Raw genomic sequence first — 21,925 nt, 5'->3', positions numbered from 1 at the left:
GCGACCCACCGCCCCAAAAAAACAAATATTATACATATATAGTCTCTTTCCAACGCAGCAGGATACCAGCCACATTATGTAAAGGAAGCTTTATTTTAAATGATTCTTTTTTATATTTTTACACATATTTTTTGAATTTCTTAAAGTAACAATTTAAAATTATTATTTAAATAAACATATTATTTAATAAATTAAATTAAACTTGTGATTTGATTACACTTTTATTTTCTACAATTGTTGTATTAATGTCTTGATTTCTGGTAGATACAACTTATGATGGAAACTATGTTATAATACATTTTAGTTTTATTAATTTAATGGCAATCAAATCGAAATTAGTTCGTCCCATATTATTTTCAAAAATCTTTTATTAGTACGACTATTAAAAGTGTAAATATTTACATATGTGTAAAATTCTTAATCATTTAAAAATATTTAAAACTTATAACAAAGCTTCTATTACTGAATAATAACAAAATTAAATGATGAGAAGCCGAACAGTAATTTTAGAGCAGTTATCAAACAAAGCATATTATTTTTAGTGGATCTCAAACAATTAAAATAGCCAATACAATCAACTAAAATTTGCATACAATATTTTTATCAAAAAACCTTGATGTGACTCTTACGTTTTGTGCATTACTTCAAGTATAATGTGCAAATAAGCAATTATTTGGGTACCTGCACTAGGTGATTTTATTCATGGAGATTTTAGCACGCACTTCAGACATTTTTAACAGCGGCAGCTGGAAATGAAAAGCAAGTGGCGTTGTGCCAGAAAACCAAAGCCGAAACTTCATTTTTTGCCCCAGGGGGGGTACAAAGAATATATAGGGGTCTGGGAATATTAGATACACCCCGAGCATAAACTCGGGGCCACTCGAAAAGCAACAACTGCGCTGCCAACTGTGTCAGTTGAGTGTGTATGGGTGTGTGCGTGTGTGTGTGTGTGTGTGTGCTAGCCATGCCAACCAGCGGCGAGGTCGCAACAACAACGCTTTTGGTTGGCTATTCCATTAGTGCCCGGGGCCCAAAGTGCTCTCACACACAGCGAGGAAAAATAAAAAAGAAATTGTGAAACAAAGGCAACAAAGAAAATGAAAGAAACCCCAAACAACCACCAGTGCACCACCACTAAAGCACCACCATGCCATAGACATAGAACACCACCACCATCACATGGCCAACCAAACCGGAGTGCTCTCCCTCCACATTACTCATACGCCGCGTCGCCGCCGAACGCCGCCGCCGCCGCCTCGAGTGCACAATTTTATATACAGTACCAAATTAGATTTGAAACTTTTTTCTTAATTGCCAGCTCCACTGCCGCCGTCGCTGCCAGCGTCGCAGCCAACGGCAACGCCGACGCAGGCAGCTGCGCCACACAAAGGTGGTTGCAACACTCTCTGAATCTGAATCCGAATCTGCGTCCGTATCCTCCAGATACAACCCATATATACACATTCGGCTGTGTGTACTTTCAACCCTCGATTCGCCAGCCGCTTTTGTATTGGTAAATGTTGCCGCTTGCCGCCATTGCTGAACGTCGCCGTCGATTTTGCTGCCGTGCGCTGTGGCCTTTTGGCCAAAAAGTTGAATCAGTTGCAATCGAGGGCTCAGTGTGTCATGTCGTCAGCGCGCGTCGATCCCCAGAAATATGTCTCAACTATAAACAACGGAAATTGATAGTTAATAAAGAAAATATATATACAATATAAAGAAAACACGAATCTAACCAGCACTAAAAACAATAGAACTACAAACCAAAACCCAAGTGAATTGTGTGCTTAGAAGTTCTTTACTTCAAAAGAGTGAAATATATATAGTTTGTTAATCCAATTCCACAATCGATATGAGTCTGCCGTCGGGTGTGGACATGCAGAATCTGATGTCCCAGCATCCGGTGCTCGGAGCACTGCCACCTGCTTTTTTCCTGAGAGCCGCCTCGGAACGCTATCAAAGGACTCCCAAATGCGCCCGCTGCAGGAACCATGGCGTGGTAGGTCCTTCGAGACTGTGCCATCTGCAATTTTGGGACTTACACTCAATGGATTTCCGTTTCTTTCGAACCCTTGCAGGTCAGCGCCTTGAAGGGCCACAAACGGTATTGCCGCTGGCGGGATTGTGTCTGCGCCAAATGCACGCTAATTGCGGAACGCCAACGCGTCATGGCTGCTCAGGTGGGTTTTGCATAGAGTTAGAAGAAATTATATACAACAATTTGGACAATTTAAAACTAAAGAACTGCTTATTGGTATTGTATCACAATGATGACTTCACAACCCTTTTTTCAAGCAAAAATCCTAACTTGGTTTAAAAGTTTAATCTAGTTCTAGTTCCTTTTGTAATGGTACAATAATATGAAAAATCAATTTAAAGTTGAGAATCGTCTAAAAATTGTGTATAGTCTTTTAGAAAAATGGTCGTAGAAAACTTTGTCTTCAGAGTTCATATTTAAAATATCACTAACTAATATCACCAATATCAATAACTTTATTAAGAAGCATGTTTCTTTAACAAAGAAAAAGTTCTTCTTACCAAAATTATCCTACATTTTACACCTACCTAAAAGTACATTTTAAAAGGTTATACCACTTTTTCCAGTAGGAAACTTAGTGATGGCTTAAAACCCTTTTAAAAATATTACAATTTATATCACAAGCAAAATTGTAGGCTATTTATACAGCAGCTGATGGTTTAATCAAGTTCCCTGTTACACTTCACTGATCCAAGATCCGTTTTCCACCCTTTCCCTCCTTGTTGCAGGTCGCCCTCCGTCGCCAGCAGGCCCAGGAGGAGAACGAGGCCCGCGAGCTGGGTCTCCTGTACACGTCGGTTCCTGGCCAGCAGAATGGCAGCGACAGTGCCACGCCCACGCCGCACAGTCCCAATCACAGTGGCAGCGGCGGATCGGCCAGTGGAGGATCGGGCCAGAACGGCGTCTTTCACGGCGGCATTCCCTCGCCACCGAGCGACGGTTTCGAGGCCAGCTCCACGCCCAATCATCACCAGCAATCGCAGCAGCAACAGTCGCACCACCAACAACCACACAACCACAGCCACAACCACAACCACAACCACCAGCATCAGCATCAGCCGTCCCAGCGGTTCAATGGCAATGAATCCGACACGGAAGGACGCACTCGGTCCGAGCACCTCAGCGTGGGTTTCTCGCCCACGAGAACCGAGTTAGACGAGAGTCCCGGTGAGTTGAAGAAATAATATTACAAAGATTACACCGGAAAAATATGTGTTCTGATATTATAAAATAATTTTTTCTAATTAATTCTTTTAAAAATGCATCGGTCTCATAAAGTCTTTTAAACTTAATTTAATTTTTTACATTTCTTAAATAATTTTTAAAAAGTATGTCTTGAAAAAAAATCTGCAGACAGTATAAATGTATTAGTATTTATTCAATATTAAATAATATAACCCTTATACTTTTTAGATTCATTTCCATACCGAAAAGTTTAAAACTGTTGTCTAAGCCCTTGTTTTTAACCACAATTATTTTTTTTTATTTTCGTGGTATTTTAATACCTTATCGAGAAATTTTGCATACAGTTCATGAAACAATAGTTCGGTATTTATGACAATTTTTGTTTGGGTTAAAGAAACATTTAAATCCAAGTCTTTAGAAATCAAGTCAGTGTAAAGAATTTTCTATAAATCTGCGGATGAAAGATATATACATAACAATTTAAATTACTTCCTGTGTAGCCCCTTAAAAGGCCCTTTACGCCTGGCCTCGTGCAAAAGAGGGCTTCAAAATCTTGGGCGGCAAGTGAAAAGCGCGTTAAGAAAAATTTGTTTTCGATTGTTAAAAAATCAGCGGTGCATATAGTGCCACACTCGCGCTTGCATGTGCATAGCTGCATGTGTGCAAGTGGCGAAGTGGTGCTAGTGTGTGGGGTGTAGGTGTAGGCGTTGTTTTGACAAAGATTTAGCCAGCCAAGCTGCAGTCGTGCACTTTACCAAACAGCGCGTGAAAACGTTTTGGGGTTGCGATAAAATAAACAGGGAACACCAGGACATTAAGGAGCTCAAATTGCAACAATTAAGTTAAAGTCCTCGTTATGAAGTCAGTACTTGACTTGCCTTACCCATTTAAGAGGTTTTTTTTACAATATTAAAGGGAGGCTTTAAAAACAAGATTTAAGAAAAGGTAAAATTTGGTAAATTAAGATTCAAAGCCGTGTTTAATATTTAGAAAACAACAAATTTTTAAGTGCTTAGAATTCTGAGTTTAGATTTGCTTTCGGAATTGAATTCAAGTCTTAAAATGTGTTGTGCATTTTTTAATAACAAAACTTACAAACTTTTAACAAAAAAGGTTCTTCTTTTTGTAATAATTATGTAATCTTGTTATTGAACGTATTGAAAAACACTTGCATAACAAAAAACCAAACCAAACAGTTATCAAAAGAATTGGGCAACATCTTTTATTTTCACAAAGAAACCTCTCTAGAGCTAAACAATAAAAGTTATTGTAACATTATCCAATATTATTTGCTATTATCCTCTGTAAGCCAATCATTTTTAACCAGATCATCGCAGCCAGATTGCCTTACCATCCCGTCTTCCCCCATTAAACGCCAAACAGTTGCAAAGTCTCTTGAGGATATCAAAGACCTTTTGGCCTCACCCACTCATTAGGACTATCTGCCGTCCTGGGGGGTAAGACAACCCCATGCTGAGGGTCCTGGCAGGGGCGTAACGTGAGATACTCCCCTCCTCTTCGGCCTCACTTGTCTTTATTTGTTTGCCCTTTTAAAGGACGATGTTTTTGTTTTCTGTTCGAGAAAGAAAAACACACCAGTATTCTCACGCGAATCAATCGAGAAAACCTGCCTATTTAAGTACCAGACTCTTTATTTGCACAGAAATCCAAGACGATTTCACGCTTGAATTTTTATTTTCGGTTACAGAGTTCGGTATTGGGTATTGGTATCCACGCACCCTCGACTTAATTAAATTTTCACTGCGGCTTCGTCAACTGCAAAATCAAACAGACGCGAAAAAAAACCAGAGGTAGATGAAAACAAAAAAAAATATCATATAGCTTGTTTCATTTGTGAAAAAAACAGCAGGTTGTCATGTCAACGCATCCTGATCCCCTTTTTCCATTCACCTTTTTTGTTTGCGATGCCCCTGATTACATTTTTTCCCATTTTTCATTTGATACTTTTATTTGCTCAGAACTGACAAATGGAAAACCGCACAGTTTCCACTTGGTACCTGACTCACTCACCGTGTGGAAAACGATATCTGTTTTGAATAAAACAAATATTCAATAGAAACTATCTTTCTTCATATGAAACGGAATTATAAAATTAGAGTGTCGGCTTAAGAACTTAAATTATTATGATTCAAATTATATTTTATAATACTTATTTATAGAGCATTTATAGTTTATTCAAATTGGAAACAGTATTTTCAATCAAATGCAAATTAAATTGGTTATTTAACATTTATCATCCTCAAAAATGGTATGCGTTTTAAAGCTTCACCAAAAAAATGTTTAATTTTAATAAGTGTGCCTTGAGAAAATTAATTCAATTCTAAATAATATAATTCCTTAACCTTTAAGTTTCATTTCTGTACCGAAAAGTCTAAACCGTCTTATTTTTAAACAACATAAGCTTTATTTTGATTCTTTCGTAGTATTAATTTAATACTTAAATTTTTTACCAATTTTTCACACTTTCAAACAATAGTATAGTTTCTATGACAATGTTTTTGTTTAATAATGACATAGGTTAGGTTACTAGTGTTTTTTTTTGCCTTAAGCTATCGAATCCACAATTATTACAATTCGACTTTAAAAAAATATTTTTTAAAATACAATGTCTAATTTGTTGTCTTTTTTGCGATCTTTTCTTGCAGTTTCCAAGCGTGGGGTAGCCTTGTCAAACGAAACCGATCAGGACACGGGCTCCGAGTCCGGATCGCCGAGCAGTCCCCGGCCCAAGGTCGCAGGACTTTTCAATCTGACCGCCAGCTTGTCGCCCGCCCGCACAGGACCGCCCAGCTCTCCGGAGTCCGATTTGGATGTGGATTCGGCACCGGACGAGGCCACGCCGGAGAATTTGAGTCTCAAGAAGGAGGACAGCCAATCGCCGCCAAATACGCCCGCCGAGAATCTGCACTTGCTGCGATCCTTTAGCAGCAGTCATGCCCAAGGCTTCCTGCCATATCATCACACGCAGTTCCTGGCCGCCGCCGGTTTGCCTGCCCACCACCACCCAACGGCCCACTCGCCGCACCAGCAACAGCATCAGCAGCAACAACAACAGCAGCAGCAACAGAACCACATTTCACAGCACCACCAACAACAACAGCAGCAGCAGCAACAACAGAGATCTCCCATTGATGTCCTGATGAGGGTGTTTCCCAATCGCCGGCGCAGTGATGTGGAGCAACTGATGCAGAGATTCCGCGGCGATGTCCTCCAGGCCATGGAGTGCATGTTGGCTGGCGAGGATTTGGGTCAGACACCGCCACAGGTTCCGCCCTCACCGCCCTTTCCCATGAAGTCCGCCTTTTCCCCACTCGTACCGCCCTCCGTCTTCGGCTCCCCCACCCATCGCTACCATCCCTTTATGCAGGCTCATGCCAAGAGATTCCTCACTGCTCCCTACGCCGGAACTGGTTATCTCCCAGGAGTGCTCAGTGCGGCGGACATCGAGCAGTCGGAGTCCAATGGAGCGGGTGGCATCGGGCTGGATCGCACCAGCAACGCCGGGGATTCCCAGGATTGAGGCAGCGAGGCTGAGGCCAACGGCACCGCCGTCTTCAGGCCTTTTGAGTAAGATTTCCGGGTGTCCCAGTCCGTACGGCTGCACTGGGGAAAACAAACCACTTCTAAAGTCGAGAATAAAATGTCTAGGATCGCAGTGCTACATTTCTTATTTTGTTGCCTAATTAAAACTTTGGAATTCGTTTTTTTATTGTTTTTACAATATTAAATTTGTTTGTTTAACAGGATATTCATCCCTTTAAAATCTTACCGCAAAATACACAAGAAATAAATTTTTATTTCTCCCCTGTACAATTACAATACTGTTTTTTTTTTTATTATTATTTTTACTACTTTTGCCTTATATCAAAAAAAAATGTATTCTTGATCTTAGAACCACATTTTCCCCCGTGTAAGTTCCAGATTTGTCCTAGCTTTGCCTAAAACTAAGTGTAAATTATATTTACCTTTGAACTTCTAACACGAGTATTGTAACATAGAAAACATAATAAAAATATATTTAATAAATTACAATTTAAGAAAACCATTCACTCGATCCCAGTAAAGAGCCATAAGATGTATTTGTTTAGCTGAAATTAATATAATAAAGACGATGAGATTATTGTTTAAGGGTTTGTTTGGTCACAGCCAACTAATTGAGATATCCATGTGTACCATATAAACAAATAGCATATATATAAAATTATAATAAATATCATATTATGTCTTAGATAAAGTACATTTCAAACACTGTGTTAAAGTATTTAATAAATCTAAAAAATAATTCAATAAAACTAAATGAAGAAATTAAATGACGTTTGTTTTTTATGGGAAAATCTTTAATGCATACCTTAGAATGGAAACCCTATACAAAACTTAAGTCCTTAAAATGCTTAATGATAACAAAACAAGGATTTATACTACACAATTATGTTTTTGTATTATAAAAATAGAAAATAACAAAAAAATATTATTTCCAATGCCTAATTAAACTCTTTAGTATATTGAAAAGGCAATTCAATTGTTTTGCTAAACAAGTAATTCATCCCCGTATTGTTTTCAATTGCTTAGAGGTCCAATTAAACCGATTAGGGGTGTGCTTAATGGCCGACTAATCAGATCAATTAATAAAAATTTTTAATTGAAAACTGCTATTGTTTGGCAATCGCCCAAGACCCAAGAGAAGGCTAAGTAAATATTTAATTTTCACAGCACGTAATTTATAATCGTGAGAATTCGACCGGAGAACAATGGGCTTCCCGCAAACAGCCCCCAACAAATACAAGTCTACTGCAAGGACGACCAGTTGTAGAGGCCACCCACGACCCAAAAATCCCAACTGGTCATCACAATGGACGAGGGCCAAATTTCTACTATAATAATGCGAAGCGTTAATCCGTATCATCATTATCTATTTGCCACTATTTTGAGGGCAATGCCACAAGACCCCCGGAAAACACTAGGATAACTATTCCGCATGGCCGTGTGCGGAAAAGTGTGAAATCCTTTTACACATAAACGAGTCGAGCTGTTTTTGTTTTTCCCACTCGGACACACGACACGATAAACAAAATTATATTAAAACTAATGCCCACAATCACGCACACATGACCAGCACATTTCCACAGTCCAAACTTTACAATGGCCAAAGGACCCAGCGACTCACACCCACGAATGGACAATAATATCGGTTACACACATGCCGAGTGCAAATTACAAAACTATTTTCCAACATGCGACTGAATGGATAACAAAATTAAATTATTGGATATCAATTTGTCCATTGTGCGCCTTGCCAAACTCGAAAAGTCAACATCAACAAGGAGGCTGGTGGCTTGTGGCCAGGATGTGTGGCCAGCTATATCAGCCATGCCATATTCCCCCCCGTATTTATGTTCAGGGACCGAACAATGGGCTCTATGTACCATTGTCAGGGTCCAACAATGCCGGTGGCTTAGGATAGCGCAGCCACAGGATCCTCAGTTCGAGTGGACAATGGCCGGCATAAGGGCAGAAAGGACGAGTGGGGTTGCAAGGGGGGAGGGGGGTAAAGGACACACTGGTGAGCTCGGCCAGTCAGTCAGCCGCTCGCTGGAGGACGAGCTGTCGATAATATCTTAGAGTAGCAGCGGCCCATGTAGTTATGGACGAACAATGAAGCTGGAGGAGAGCCAAGAGCAGAGATGCCACTTTAGAGTTTTTCTGGCAAAAAAAATTTGGTTTTTCTAAACTTTGGAAAATATTCAATAATTGAGAAAAGCCTTGTAACTTTTTTTTTTGAAGACAAATAACAAAAAAAAAAGGTTTCTCCATTCTATAAGTACTAGGGTAAAGTAAGGTACTAGGGTAAGTACTAGAAGGTAAAGTAATCTTTATCCAAAGGATAAGTATTTAATTCGAAACTAGTGCATTAGAAAAAAAAACCAGCCATGAAAAATAAACAACAAATCAATTGAACACATGATTTTTTAACAAATCTTCCTACCTTTCTCTTTTGTCCTTGAAAAAAGTAGCCAAAGGTATCCCAAAAAACCGACAACACTGTTTGAGACCAGGAAGCAGGAGCAAAAACAGCAGCAGAAGCAGAAGCAGAAGCATCAGCGGGAGCAGCAGGCAACATGCATATGCTCCTCGAGTGGCGGCACAAAATGCATACAATGTCAGGCATGGAAATTCTTGATAATAGACAATGAATTAATAGCAGGCGATTTAACCAGAGGGGGAGACAGTGAGGCAACAAACAATCCAATCTCCAATCCAATGCAGCCAACGAAGCGACCAGCAAATAGACAGATCGAACCTCAGATACAGCCCAAAGGCATGGCATTGGGAACAAAGTACAACAAATTGCAGGAGTTATTCGGAAAGGGTTTTTAAATTCCTATTTCTTTTTCTGCTGGCAGATGGCACATGCGTCTTGCGGCCTCCAGAAGTGCCGTGTCAATTAAAAAACAAACGAGCGGCAAGCTCTCCGCAAAGAAGCGCTTAAGAAGCGGTCCACCCCAAGGCCACGAATCGAATCCTAACCCAAAAAGGGTTACTTAACAGCTTAAGATTAACCGGGGCATATGTTTTTCCTGGCTAATTCGAGGGTGGTCTGCCATGGATTTCCCCCTCGGCATTAGTTTCACTTATTTGTTATTATTTGCTTTTCCACATTTCGAATGTCGATGGCCCATGATCACAAGATGCAGCGACTCATTGGGTAACCCAACCTGCGGCTTCTCAAGCGGAGGGTCAGAGGCCATATAGCAACAACTAATTTGGCAGCCCCCAAAAACAGCATCCTCCCCCCAAAAAAATAAAAAGAAAAAACGAAGCTGTTTTGTTTTTCCAACAGACAGCGCGGTTAAACAGCCGAAGGATGAGTGAAAAAAAAAACCTAGAAAAGAAAACAAATGCCATTTCAAGTAGCAAACGTGTAAAGTAGGTGGCCCAGACCTTTTTTGCCGAGTCTCAAAAAAACACAGTGGAACCAGCTATGGGAAAATGAAATTTAAGTGATTAGACAGGTAAAGGATATGATTAAGCAAATATAAAGCAAATAATGGACAAAATTCTTAATGTCGTACCTCGTTAAACATTTGATAAAATGCTTAATCGATTAGCATTTTAAACTGGTAAATTCTTCTATGTGTTTTTTTCAAAAAAATATACTATATCAAAAAATTTTAAGTTGTCCAATAATTGTATTTCAACACATCAGCCAGGATCGTTAGACTATGCCATCAGTTGTACAAAACCTTCTGAGTTTTCCCTTTGGCTCTCCTTTTAGCTAAGTTACAAAGAAAATAAAGTTACAAAATTCGATTTTTTCTTAAAATATGAATTAAAAATTTTTTTATGCAGTGAAGATCCATGTATACATTTATAAAACATTTTATGTCTAACTATATCAATAAAACAATGTAAAAGAACAGTAGTAAAATAGCATTCATTAAATAACAAAGGATTTCTGTGACACATTCTATGAGCAGATCCTAATTGTTGTTTTAATTTATACAATAAATTAAAAACAATACTCTGCCACCACTGTACTTAGATTTATTTTTGTGGCCGGGGCAGTTTGACAGTCAGTCACCGTCACAGTCACAGTCGGCTAATAAGCAGAGAGTCCATCAGAAATAGTGAAACCTGCGCGGTGGCCTGTTGGGCAACTGCCAAAACGATGAGAAATCAATTTTTTTGGATTCATTTTCGGATCGCCTGGGTTTGTTTTGCTTTTGATATTCGGGTTGTTGGTTGTTAGTTGTTAGTTGTGTTTGCCGCCCAAGCAGCAAGCAACACATGATACGACCATTTGATTTCCATGTGCTCATCTGTGAGCTGTGAGTGCGGATGGGCATGGGTTCGTATGATTTAATACAGTAGCTGGGATGGATGCCTAATGGCTCACCCCGAAGACCTGTTCTTTGATGCACTCACTGCGCGGTTTGTTTACACAAAATTACAAAAATTCATAATTTACATATTGTGCGTGTGTGTTTTGGTAGGTGTTTTTTGTACCGATGATTTTTTACATTTGCTCGGGCCCTGCTCAATAGGAGCTGTTCGATTCCGCTTTTATCCCAGCCGACATGTCAAAAAGCGGCCCCCCTCTTTATGGAAATGTGTCGCTGATGATGGCAACTGTACCTTAGGATATTTTTATATTTTTTTTATTTTCAAAACCCATCCAAACTATGGGAGTTTGAGGAGTGCTAAATGGATTTTAAATAGCGTGGGACGGACTCGGGGTTGTTGCACTCCATTGTTTGCATATCCACGATCCTCGTCAAACGTTTTGATTTTGGTTTTTCAACTGCGTTAATGTCACGTGAGTCCTCGTCTGTCGCCTGTCTCTGCGGTTGACATCAACGTGTGATTCCGGAAGGGGAGGTGGTTGGGTGGTGCAGTGGTTCAGTATCGCGGCGGTTCGGTGGCCCAGTGGTTGCGATTGGCCTAACTGAAATGGGGTTAACCGAGTTAAGAGTGCGATAAATATCTAAATGCCGTGATTTGCCTCATCAAGGGGCGTTGATGTTTATCCAACAGTGTATTGTTTGTTTAATTGACAACGCATTTGGGTTGTGAGTGTGTCGAGTCCTTTGTGCAGGACACGTGGAATGCTGCGGTCTGGTCAGGTTCGATCTGACTTAGGCCTGCAAATAATTGGCACGCGTGAATCAAGTAAGATGTGTGCTGATTTCTATACAATCTACTTTGTTTGATGTTTTTTAAAGGTATCAATCTATTTAACATTTTAATTGTATAATTTCCTAGACCTCAAATCCAAATCATTATGCTAAATAATTATTGAATTATAATAACTTATTGTTTTAGAAATCAATGACAAAATAACTGTCTCTTAAATTTTAATTGACATTTAAGAAGTCAATAATTTCATTTAAGTAAATTTTGGGGAACAATGGCGCTTGTCCCCTCGAACACCTTAAAAAATAAATTGCAATACAACAGAAATTCCCGACCCCGACACTAAAAAGCAATTCTCTCCACTATATCCCTGCACTTGAGCCACAAAAGCCGGATGAAAAACAAACCAAGTACAATATGCAAAATAAATGCTCAAATAATAAAGCGAGCGAGGAGCAACCGGAGAACGGAACACGAAAATGGCAACGTAACTCAAGAGCTACTCCAAAAAGCGAGCGCTGGAACAAAGGAGCAGCCCAAAAGTGAAAAGGACGAAACAATACAGACAGCTGACACACACGCAGGCAAGGAGTGCAAAAAAACATTATTTAAAATATTATTAAAATAAAGCTCAGCGTGTCAGCCACTAAAAATAGTCAAAGGAAAAGCCAACAATTTTACAAATTCAAAAGAAAGTATAGAAGGTGGATGCACAGCTAAAAAGTTGTAAGGAATATATCTAAAACTATATACATAAGCAGGGTTTATTCAACTAAAATATAGTATTTATTTTTATAGGCAAACTCTTTAAATATTTAATACTATAAATATTATCTTAAAAATTATCATATTTTGTAACGAACTATTGTGCACTTAAAATAGATCTGATTCAGATCTATTAAAACACAGAATTTCAAAAAACTTAAGTACTGTTTGTAATAATACCCTCTCTTTTCTCACTGTGTGAAGGGGAAAGGACAAAAGGGGCAGGATGGGGGAGGGCGTCAGTAAGGCGACAAACGGCCAGCGGACTAAATAAAAAATAATAATGGAAGTTATACATTTTATTTCACAGACGAATGGCAGCAGGACAGCCAAGGACTCGGTCTCCTGGACTGGCTGCCAACCCCTTTGGAATGTTGACAAGCAGCAGTGGCAGCAGCAGTAACACAAAAAATAAAAAAAATAATCAAACTGAAAATAATAAACTGAAAAGGATTCGCTTTGTGCGCTTTGTTGTTCGAGTAGTTTTCTGTTTAGCTCTGTGTGCGTGAGCTCAAAGGAAATAAATGTATTGTATTTGGAAGCGCAGCTACAAATAAAATTTTAATCAAAATGTAGTTGAGTGTTGAAGGGTTGTTCTGCGATTGTGTTCCAAGTTATCCCTGTGTGTGTTTTTCTGTGTGTGTGTGTGTGTGTGTGTGTGTGTGTGTGTGTGTGTGTGTGTGTGTGCGGATTGTTTCTGTCAATCAGCAGCTTCAACTTCTTTTGTTGCTGCCGAAGGATACAACTGATATTGATTTCGAGTTTGCCGCAAGCACAAAGGACTCGGAGACCAGGAACCAGGCAGCCAATGGGAAAAGTTTCGAAGATATGGTATATGGTATACAATGGCAGCCGGAAACGCTCACCAATACTCGTGTGCCGAGCACTTTCAGCATAGTTTCATAATTGCGAACAGCAATGGCGCAATCTCCTGACCACTTGGCATTTCAACTCCCCCTTGGCCCAAACACACACTCCCGTTCACACACATAGGCAGGGCTTAACATATCCACATATATGGTCAAAATTGTATGCCTTTCTGATTTAATTAATTGCAGTCCAATGCCTAAACGGAAATGTAGACAAAACCACAATTACGAACATAATATAGATACACGAAATTATAATGCATTTTAAACAATTCCCTTTTATTGCAGTGAAGATCAAAAAGTGATTTAATTTAAAAACATTTAAACAATAATTATGTAGTTCCCCATTTCAACTAACATATGCTTTTGTTATTTATTCAGCACAAAACCGTTTCACAGTTACAATAAAATGAAGTGAGCGAAAGTGAGTTATTCATTGCAGAGAAGCTAAAAAAATGATTTAAATGTAGTCTGTGGTTAAGAATAAGCAACACTACAATGTAAAATAGTTGGAAATCAAAATAAATCAAAATATTGAAATCCAGAAAAATGATAAATTTAATTTTAAAAAATTTAAATCTCATTTACGTAATTCCCCATTTTAATCATATTTGTTTTGGATATAACATATAACATATGTTATATAACATATAACAAAATATAACATAAGCTTAAATATGTGAGTATACATATGAAATCCCATTTTTTTTAAAATATTTTAACAGTTTAAGAAACGTAAACTTAATACCTTGTTTGTGCTAAAAAAAAATGAAATAAAATAACTCAAAATTTATAATCCCATTTCATATAAAAAACGTAACTTGTTCAATAAAATTGTAATAATTTATCAGCGCTTAAAATAAATGATTACCCATTTAAAGTTAAGATTTTAACCGCGTTTGTAAGAGTGGACTGGTACACAGTTTTCTCTGTTCGTCCTGCGAGCGGCGTGCGACATGTTTCTCTACCAGTGGCAGGATATCCAGCATCCAGCTTCCAGCTGGTGGCGAATTTCATTTGAATGCCGTCCAAACTGCTTGTTGGCATTGCACAGCAACGGGGGGTGTATAAGGTTCGTATGGCTGGGACCAATTTCGATCCTGCTGCCGGGGCTGAAACTCAATTAAAATGGCATTTAAATCATGCGAACTTCTTGTTCTGCCAGCGCCCAACACCCCGGTGGAAAATTCTTTGGCAAGTTGCCTTAATCGACTTGACTTAAGGGTTTTTGTTTGGCATTTTTCGGTCTGGAATTGTTAATAATTTGTAATGACACGCGCAGTTAGCCGAATGCCTTCTGCTAATGGTTATCGCCTCCCAAAGCGTAACCGATTTATTCGGCACACAAAGGATGCACTCCAAACAGCCCCTGCATCCTTTGTCCCTAACTCTTACTGCGAGAAGGGCACTGGCCTGGAAATGGGCACATGTCTGCAATTTACGCTGATTTTTATTCAAATTTTGTTTAGTGTACAAATTGCTGTAGCAAAAATAAATATAAAAAAAGGGGAAAAGAAACCCAAAAAAAGATGCGATTGGGAACAGAAAAATATTTCATATTCAAATGAAATGTCTTCAATGTCTAAGACTTTTAAATGCACTAGAATAACATGTCTTAAACTTACCCCACTTGACTTAACTGTACTAATTAACACCTTAATTTATTAAAATTTTTATAGTCACTATAAAGTGAATTATATTTGACCTTAATGAATAAATTTATTTTCTTTGCTCAAAATGTTTATATTAAGTTTAAAATCGTTTATTAATACTGCTCTAAGCAGATATTTTCTAGAAATTTAATATGGTAAATGTGAACAGCATTAATAAGTCAAATATCGGTTGCAACTTCTGCGACCCTTAAAAAGACTCTTGAATTAAGAAATAAAAAAGGATATCAAGGACATTAACGACGCTTCATATAGCGACCGCAACTATGCCAAATGGAGGAATAGAAAAGAGGCAAAGCAAGAAAAAAACACATTTGCATATTTATCTTTTTTCGGTTATAACCGCTGGTAGCTGACTGCTGACTGCTATAACATTAGCATTTCTCAAAAGGATAATGTGCCACCATCACCTCCTTTTCAGTCCCATTCCTGGGCAAGTCGTTTGGCATTTTTCCGCTGGCATCTCCACGCACTCCATGCTCCGCAAAAGGGGGATTTCGTCTAAGGGGCATATATAAACCGAAACGAGTGACAACCATTTGTTTTTCGGGGTATGGGGAGAACAAGGCGTGTGCATGTGCTTAAGGGCCTCGTTAACAAAGTTATTTTGTCTTTTATCGCCCGCTGCTCAGTTCTCGTCGATGTCAAAACATAATTCGCCATGTGCGGCATTAACTTCTTCGCATTATCAGGCATTTCGATTTGACGTCATGCGTGTGACATAGTACAATTTATATCCCGGTTCGTGTTGGCATTCCCGGCGTATGAGCAATGTGAATGGTAGTTGCCTTGTCATTCTGTTGCAGCTGGTTCCCACTATATACATAAATATATATATACATAAATATATATATATATAAATATATATATATATTTATATGTTATATAGGTACGTAGGTATAGTAAATAAAGGAACAATTCCGCGCACGGCCTCGCCCACACGCACAATTAATCTTTTGTCGAAGCACTTAATTGAATTGCCCCTGCCAGCCCAGCAAATATCAATTACCACCACAATTATCCGCACAAAGGACGTGGAGTAGGAAGTACTCCGCATTTAATTGAATTACAATTTCATAAAAATCCCCAAGAGATAGATTCTGTGGAAATCGTTTAGCTTAGCTTGGGTGCAGGATGCGGCTGAATTGCGGGGAAATTTAAGATGCCGCGCCTGCGCACACAACTCAAGACCCCAATTGCAATTGGCATCGGTTTCGCTTTGCTTTCGCATCGCAATCGGTATCGAATAATGAAGAATGCTTACAACTTTTTAACACATTGCACAAAGGAGGCGAACAAAGGATCTGGCAAACCACACTATAAATATATATCGCACAGCTCTCCGTGGGCACTCGCGTGTTCATTGTGATTCCGATTATTGAAATGCGCACATAATGCCAACAAAACGAAGTTATGTGTAAAGTATACATGTACAATGCCCAAGTTTATACGTTCAAGTGATTCGCGCTGGTTATCCATTGTGCTGCCGGCTCTTCGAAACTCGTCGAATCGCCCCGAAACGCAGGCGCAGCCATCGCATAATGGCCGCCGATCCCAAGTTAAAGTACACTTACAAAAATTCACCCCTTTCAATATTGATCAATACAATATAATAGGTTTATACTTTATTTACAAGTAATTTATTTGAGGGACAAACCTATATGGGCAATTTATGACTACTGCTCGATATAGTTTTTGTTTAATTAACTATGGCTTAGCAGTGAAAAATAGCCTATTTTTACTGCAACAGTACCACAATGACAGTGCTTCTAAAAATATTTAAAAAAAATTATTAGGATCCTATCCATATAAGAGAAATAAATTTTTAATAATAAAATGTTGTTCTTTAGTCTATAACTAAATTAATTTCTTGCTTAAATAGTAAAATTTTAACAATTTTAAAACTGTAATTAGATATTTAAGATCATTTAAAAAATACAGTTCACATATGATTTATGATATGTTCCAAAAAAAATAGAATTGAAAATCATTTACTGCAGGACCTATTAAATAAATTATAACTAAATAACCCCGCCGATAAATTCACAGTTTCAAGAACATATTCCCGAAATCATATTCTTAGATTATAATTTTCAGTGCAAAATCAACGAATTAAAGGAGAGCGGGGGCTGGCAGTTGAAGTCGGAGAAGCTGTAGAAGCTCCGGGAAGTACACTCATTTCCAGGAAATTTAATCCTTAAATGCTGCATATAATATACAATAAAATCGTTTTGTGCTGGAGTCGCGTCCACTTCAGATGTGACTTAAAATGCAGGCAGATGGAAAGACGTTTTATGTAGCTAAATGAGTTTCGAAAATGTAGAGAGTAAGACTTACTTTAAAAACGTTTAACAGTTTTTTTCTTGTATTTTAATTCAATTCTTTTCTCAATGATTTTTCACACATGAACATATATACAACTTGGAAACAAACCCTTGTGAACTATATACATAATTTCTCTCTTAATCCTTACTTCTTTAAATACATATATTAATGAATTCAGTTTTGTTAAATTAGGTTTTCAAATTTAAAGTTAAAAAATCATTTGATATTCTTAAAATTTTCTAAGTACTCACTTCTTTTCAATAGATATTTAATATTGAAATAACGAACGTATTTATAACCTAATGACTATTTACTTTAACAAAAGTAAATTATTTATTATTATAAAAACCTTAGATGTCTTAAAAAATGGATTTATATAATTACAACGCTTAATGAGACAACTGAGAAATAAATTCCTTATTATTTCCACTGCCTGCTTTATCCATCATGATTCGGCACTGTCACAATCTATATTCAATAAATATAAGATAAATTTCAATTTTCAATGATACGCCGCCACCAGCCGCAACTTCTCCCGCCCACAGCCGCCTCTCTTCTTCTATACAATAGCACTCGAGCATAATTCAAAATGCCAGTAAAACATATTTACCAAGCTCGAATTCAGTGGGGAGACAAGGCATTTGTGCAAAAGTATTTCAAGCGAAAAATCACACTTTGACATTGTCTGCTGGCCCGTTGGAATGGAGTTGCTCGAGCTCGAGGTTGGATTGGGGTCGCTCGGAGGGTTGACTGGTTGACTGGGTGTTTGATCTGCCGGTGTTGTCGGTCAGACGTCGACGGCAGCACGGCATAATTATTGCCAATAAACGTCGCCCCGCTCCCCCAACATTTCCCCCATCCTTCTGAGCCATTTTCCCGGCCAAATAGAACGCCCCTTTTCTGGGACGCGATGCCACGGGCGCAAAAACACTTTGTAATATTTAGGCCGGGAAGAGAGGTGGATGCCACTCGATTCCTCGGATGGTTGCACTGAGAAGATATTTTGTATTTAGAATTATATTATATATATAAAGAGAAATATTTAAAAAATTAATAAAACACTTCAAAATGTTAAGCCCTTAGAAAAGATCAAGGTTGCTACCTACAAAATACTGACCTGAAATGAAAATGATGTTGGTATATGAAACGAACAACTTATATTTATTAGTTAACTATCTTCTCTCTTCTCAATTTAAAAAAAATTAAAGTCCGTTTAAACATTAAAACTTTAAAGAATTTAAGAAAATAAAGTTAGCAATTATATAAAGTAACTTTCACTGAATAATTTTGTTTATGCATCTTAAAATTTGTAATAGAAGAACTTTGTTTTAGTAGAAATAAAATGAATTTAATATATGTAGTTAAATAAAATCCAAGATTGGTGCATATTTAATTAAATCTTTATATATTCATTTACTTCTAAATAAAATGTAGTCTTTCTTTTAATCATTTCCATATTATTCCAGATTGCTGAATTTTATTTCTAATTATTTAAATTTGAGCCTAGATGTATAATTTAAAAGTCTTTATTATAAGTAAGTGAAAATCTGTAACTCAGACTTTTGTTCTTAATAGCAAATGACTTTTTGTCCTCAGTGTAAATGCTCGTTTCAAAAGGCAAAAGAAAGCAATGATTGGTGGGGTGTTTGTGGGTGTCTGGCATATTTCTGGTGGTGGATGCTCGGGTGCTCGGATGTTTGGATATTTGGATGCTGGATACTGGATGCTCGGCCGCGTCTGTGGGTGACATTCCCGAATTTCATTTGCCAACTCAGCTCAACCGCAAGCGCCCATCAAATTTCGTCACGGAAAGTGTGTAAATAAGTTCATTACACACATTTGATTGAGAGAGAGAGAGAGAGAGAGAGAGAGAGAGAGAGAAAAGGAGCTCCCCTTTCCCTTTAAATCCATGGGTTCTGTGGCCAGGTGTCTGCCTGCCAATTGGTAATTAAAAATCAAAAATGTATCTCGACTGGCAACACAATCATTTAATTCAATTTGCAGGCCACGCTCAACTGACTTTCCCTCAAAATACGAATTTGAAAAACGTTTGAAAAGGTTTAATGTTTAAGGTTGAAGGACGGCGAACGGCGAACGGAGGATGGGTTTTTGCGGTGGATTGGGCATTGTGTGCTCGTGCCCGATGGCCAAGGATAACTGTCTGAGCCTGGCAAGACAAATGGGGGTGCGAATCGTTTGCGCAGCTCACTCACTCACTCACTCACTCACTCATCACTGACCCGAATCGCAGCCCAAAGCAGTTGCGGATGCATTTAATTTATTATTAGAATTATTTATGACAAACACTGGGGGAGGGGTGATAAAAAAGCGGTTATTGTTAAGTTTATTAGAGACGGACGGCGGTCCTGAAAAGGGGTGCGACCTCACCAGGACACTCGCACAGTGGTTGTCATTTCGCTTGCAGATGGTCATTGTGAAATCCAGGGGTTCTTTGGAATTTATTCAAATGGATATGGGTAAAGGCATATCACTAGATCAATAAAAAATAAAGAACGACATCTTATACGTTATATATTATGCAAATGTTTAGGTTTTAGCTAATTCAGTCAAAGCTTTGGAATTATTTAAGTCTTAGACTAGAAAATATTTTGAAATTGGTGAAATAAAATAAGAAAAAAATGTATTTTTTAATGTTGCTAATAAAAAAAGAGTTATAAAATATGTATACTAGGTCAATTAAAAAAAAAAATAAAATAAAATAAGAAAAGAATGTATTCTGTAATGAAACTAAAAAATTTAGAGTTATAAAATATACTAAGAGGACCGTTGCACACAAAACTAACAAAGTCTAGAAAATATTAAATTATATCGAAAATACTCTAAAAACTTTTGCTTTTACACTCGTATTGATCAAAAGACCAAGCTATAAATTATTTTTCCCAATGTATCCCAACAAAAGTTGTCCAGTTTTGACAGACAAATTTTTTGGGGTAAAAATTATGGTTAGGTCGCAAAAAATGATCAAAAACAGCCAAAACGCATAATTCATGCATCAGATACATGCTACTTCAAATAAATTGCAGGACCAACGAAATAACGACCAAACTGACCACCAAGCGCAACAACAACAATGACTTCACGCACAGTTGAGCCTTTCAAAGGATAACAATTTATCACAAAAAGGATACGGAAATGTAGGCATACACAAGCACATAAAGTATTTTTGTAACTCGCAGCGGGTTGAATTTGTTTTCGATTTGTGAAAGTGAAATATGTTTTGGTGACATTAAGCCGACGGAATCAGGATTAGATGCAGCATCCAGCGAGGACAATGGGCCAATGGGACAGCCTTTATGTGCGGCACGTGCCCATCTTTCCACTTTCAATAAGTAGCGAATTTTTTAAACATTTGAAAATGTTGTTATCCGCTCCGCTGGAGAGTTATTTAAAATTTAATTTTGCATTTGGTTCTCTGGTGTTGGCATATGCCAGCATTTCGATCTGTAAAGGATTAGCGCCTGTCACCTTTTTCCCCCCGGAAAAGCCCGGAAAACCATCACGATGTGAACTGGCAAATATCTTTCCTTTCGGCTACAAGGATGTGCATGGAAACGCGACAAGTCAAGAAATTTTTATGCAAATTTATCTCATTACGTCGCTTGGTTGGCACTTCTTGCTGTTGCCGCTTGCAAAGTTATTTTCAGAGTGAATTTAATTAAATTAAATTAAATATTCAACACATGGCAGCAGAGCAAGGATAACTTTTGCACTTGCCTTCTTCATCTTGGCATTGACTTCAGGCTAAAGTCCTTGCTTCCCTTCGCGTTAATTAATATTTATATTCCATATTTATGCATAATAACTACATATTCAGCAGAAATAAGGTAGTTCGGGCACGTAAAACTGGGTGCTTCGCTTGTCAAGTAATTAAAATTAGATCGAAATAAAATTTAATAAAGAAGCTTCGGTGATATATTATTAGACTTACCAAATACACTTCTTAAGTTTGTTATTGGCAAATAAAAAGAACAAAATGTTAGATTTGTTACAAGTATTTAGCACAAATTTGTTGGTAGTTTTGATTCAAAAATGTAAGCACTAGTTATTTAAAATTGTCGAAAAAAAATTTGAATAAGAAAGGAAATAAACAAAGATGCAAGTGGAATTTCCGATGAATTTTTTAGGCCTTTTTATGGCAGCTTTATAATATTGTTGTCCCATTTTAATAAAACTAAATCTGTAATTCTGAAATGATTTCTTATAAATTAAAAAGAGAAAAGTACAATTTTGTATTAATATAATATGATAAAGTAATCTGATTCGGACCTTTCCGACTTTTATTAAGATATATCATGAATGCCTTATAAGTTCTAGCTCATAAATTAAAAAAAGGATTTGACTACTTTTAATTGATATATTTGTAAACATTTTAAAATTATTCTCAGTTGAAGTAGTTTAAG

At 37.7% G+C, this 21,925-nt stretch overlaps 1 protein-coding gene across 1 annotated transcript; it reads left to right on the top strand.

The window, feature by feature from the left end:
• The first annotated feature begins 1,616 nt into the window (after positions 1 to 1,616).
• Positions 1,617 to 7,019, top strand: LOC128252911 (doublesex- and mab-3-related transcription factor A2). Its single transcript, XM_052981112.1, has 4 exons — positions 1,617 to 1,999; positions 2,079 to 2,180; positions 2,767 to 3,205; positions 5,890 to 7,019. The coding sequence occupies exons 1-4, from the start codon at positions 1,853 to 1,855 to the stop codon at positions 6,762 to 6,764; spliced, it is 1,563 nt and encodes a 520-aa protein (XP_052837072.1). The 5' UTR covers positions 1,617 to 1,852; the 3' UTR covers positions 6,765 to 7,019.
• The last annotated feature ends 14,906 nt before the right edge of the window (positions 7,020 to 21,925 follow it).

This window comes from Drosophila gunungcola, chromosome 3R, assembly GCF_025200985.1.
Source record: "Drosophila gunungcola strain Sukarami chromosome 3R, Dgunungcola_SK_2, whole genome shotgun sequence".
NCBI classification, from domain to species: domain Eukaryota; kingdom Metazoa; phylum Arthropoda; class Insecta; order Diptera; family Drosophilidae; genus Drosophila; species Drosophila gunungcola.
Note: the sequence above shows the minus strand (reverse complement) of the source record. Positions and strands in the feature narration are given on the sequence as shown.

What these genes read in the sequence shown, in the direction of transcription:
- LOC128252911 (XM_052981112.1), top strand. Translation starts at nt 1,853, where the DNA reads ATGAGTCTGCCGTCGGGTGTGGACATGCAGAATCTGATGTCCCAGCAT. An exon ending in AACGCGTCATGGCTGCTCAG is followed by an intron (nt 2,181 to 2,766) that starts GTGGGTTTTGCA and finishes TCCTTGTTGCAG; the next exon opens with GTCGCCCTCCGTCGCCAGCA. An exon ending in CGAGTTAGACGAGAGTCCCG is followed by an intron (nt 3,206 to 5,889) that starts GTGAGTTGAAGA and finishes CTTTTCTTGCAG; the next exon opens with TTTCCAAGCGTGGGGTAGCC.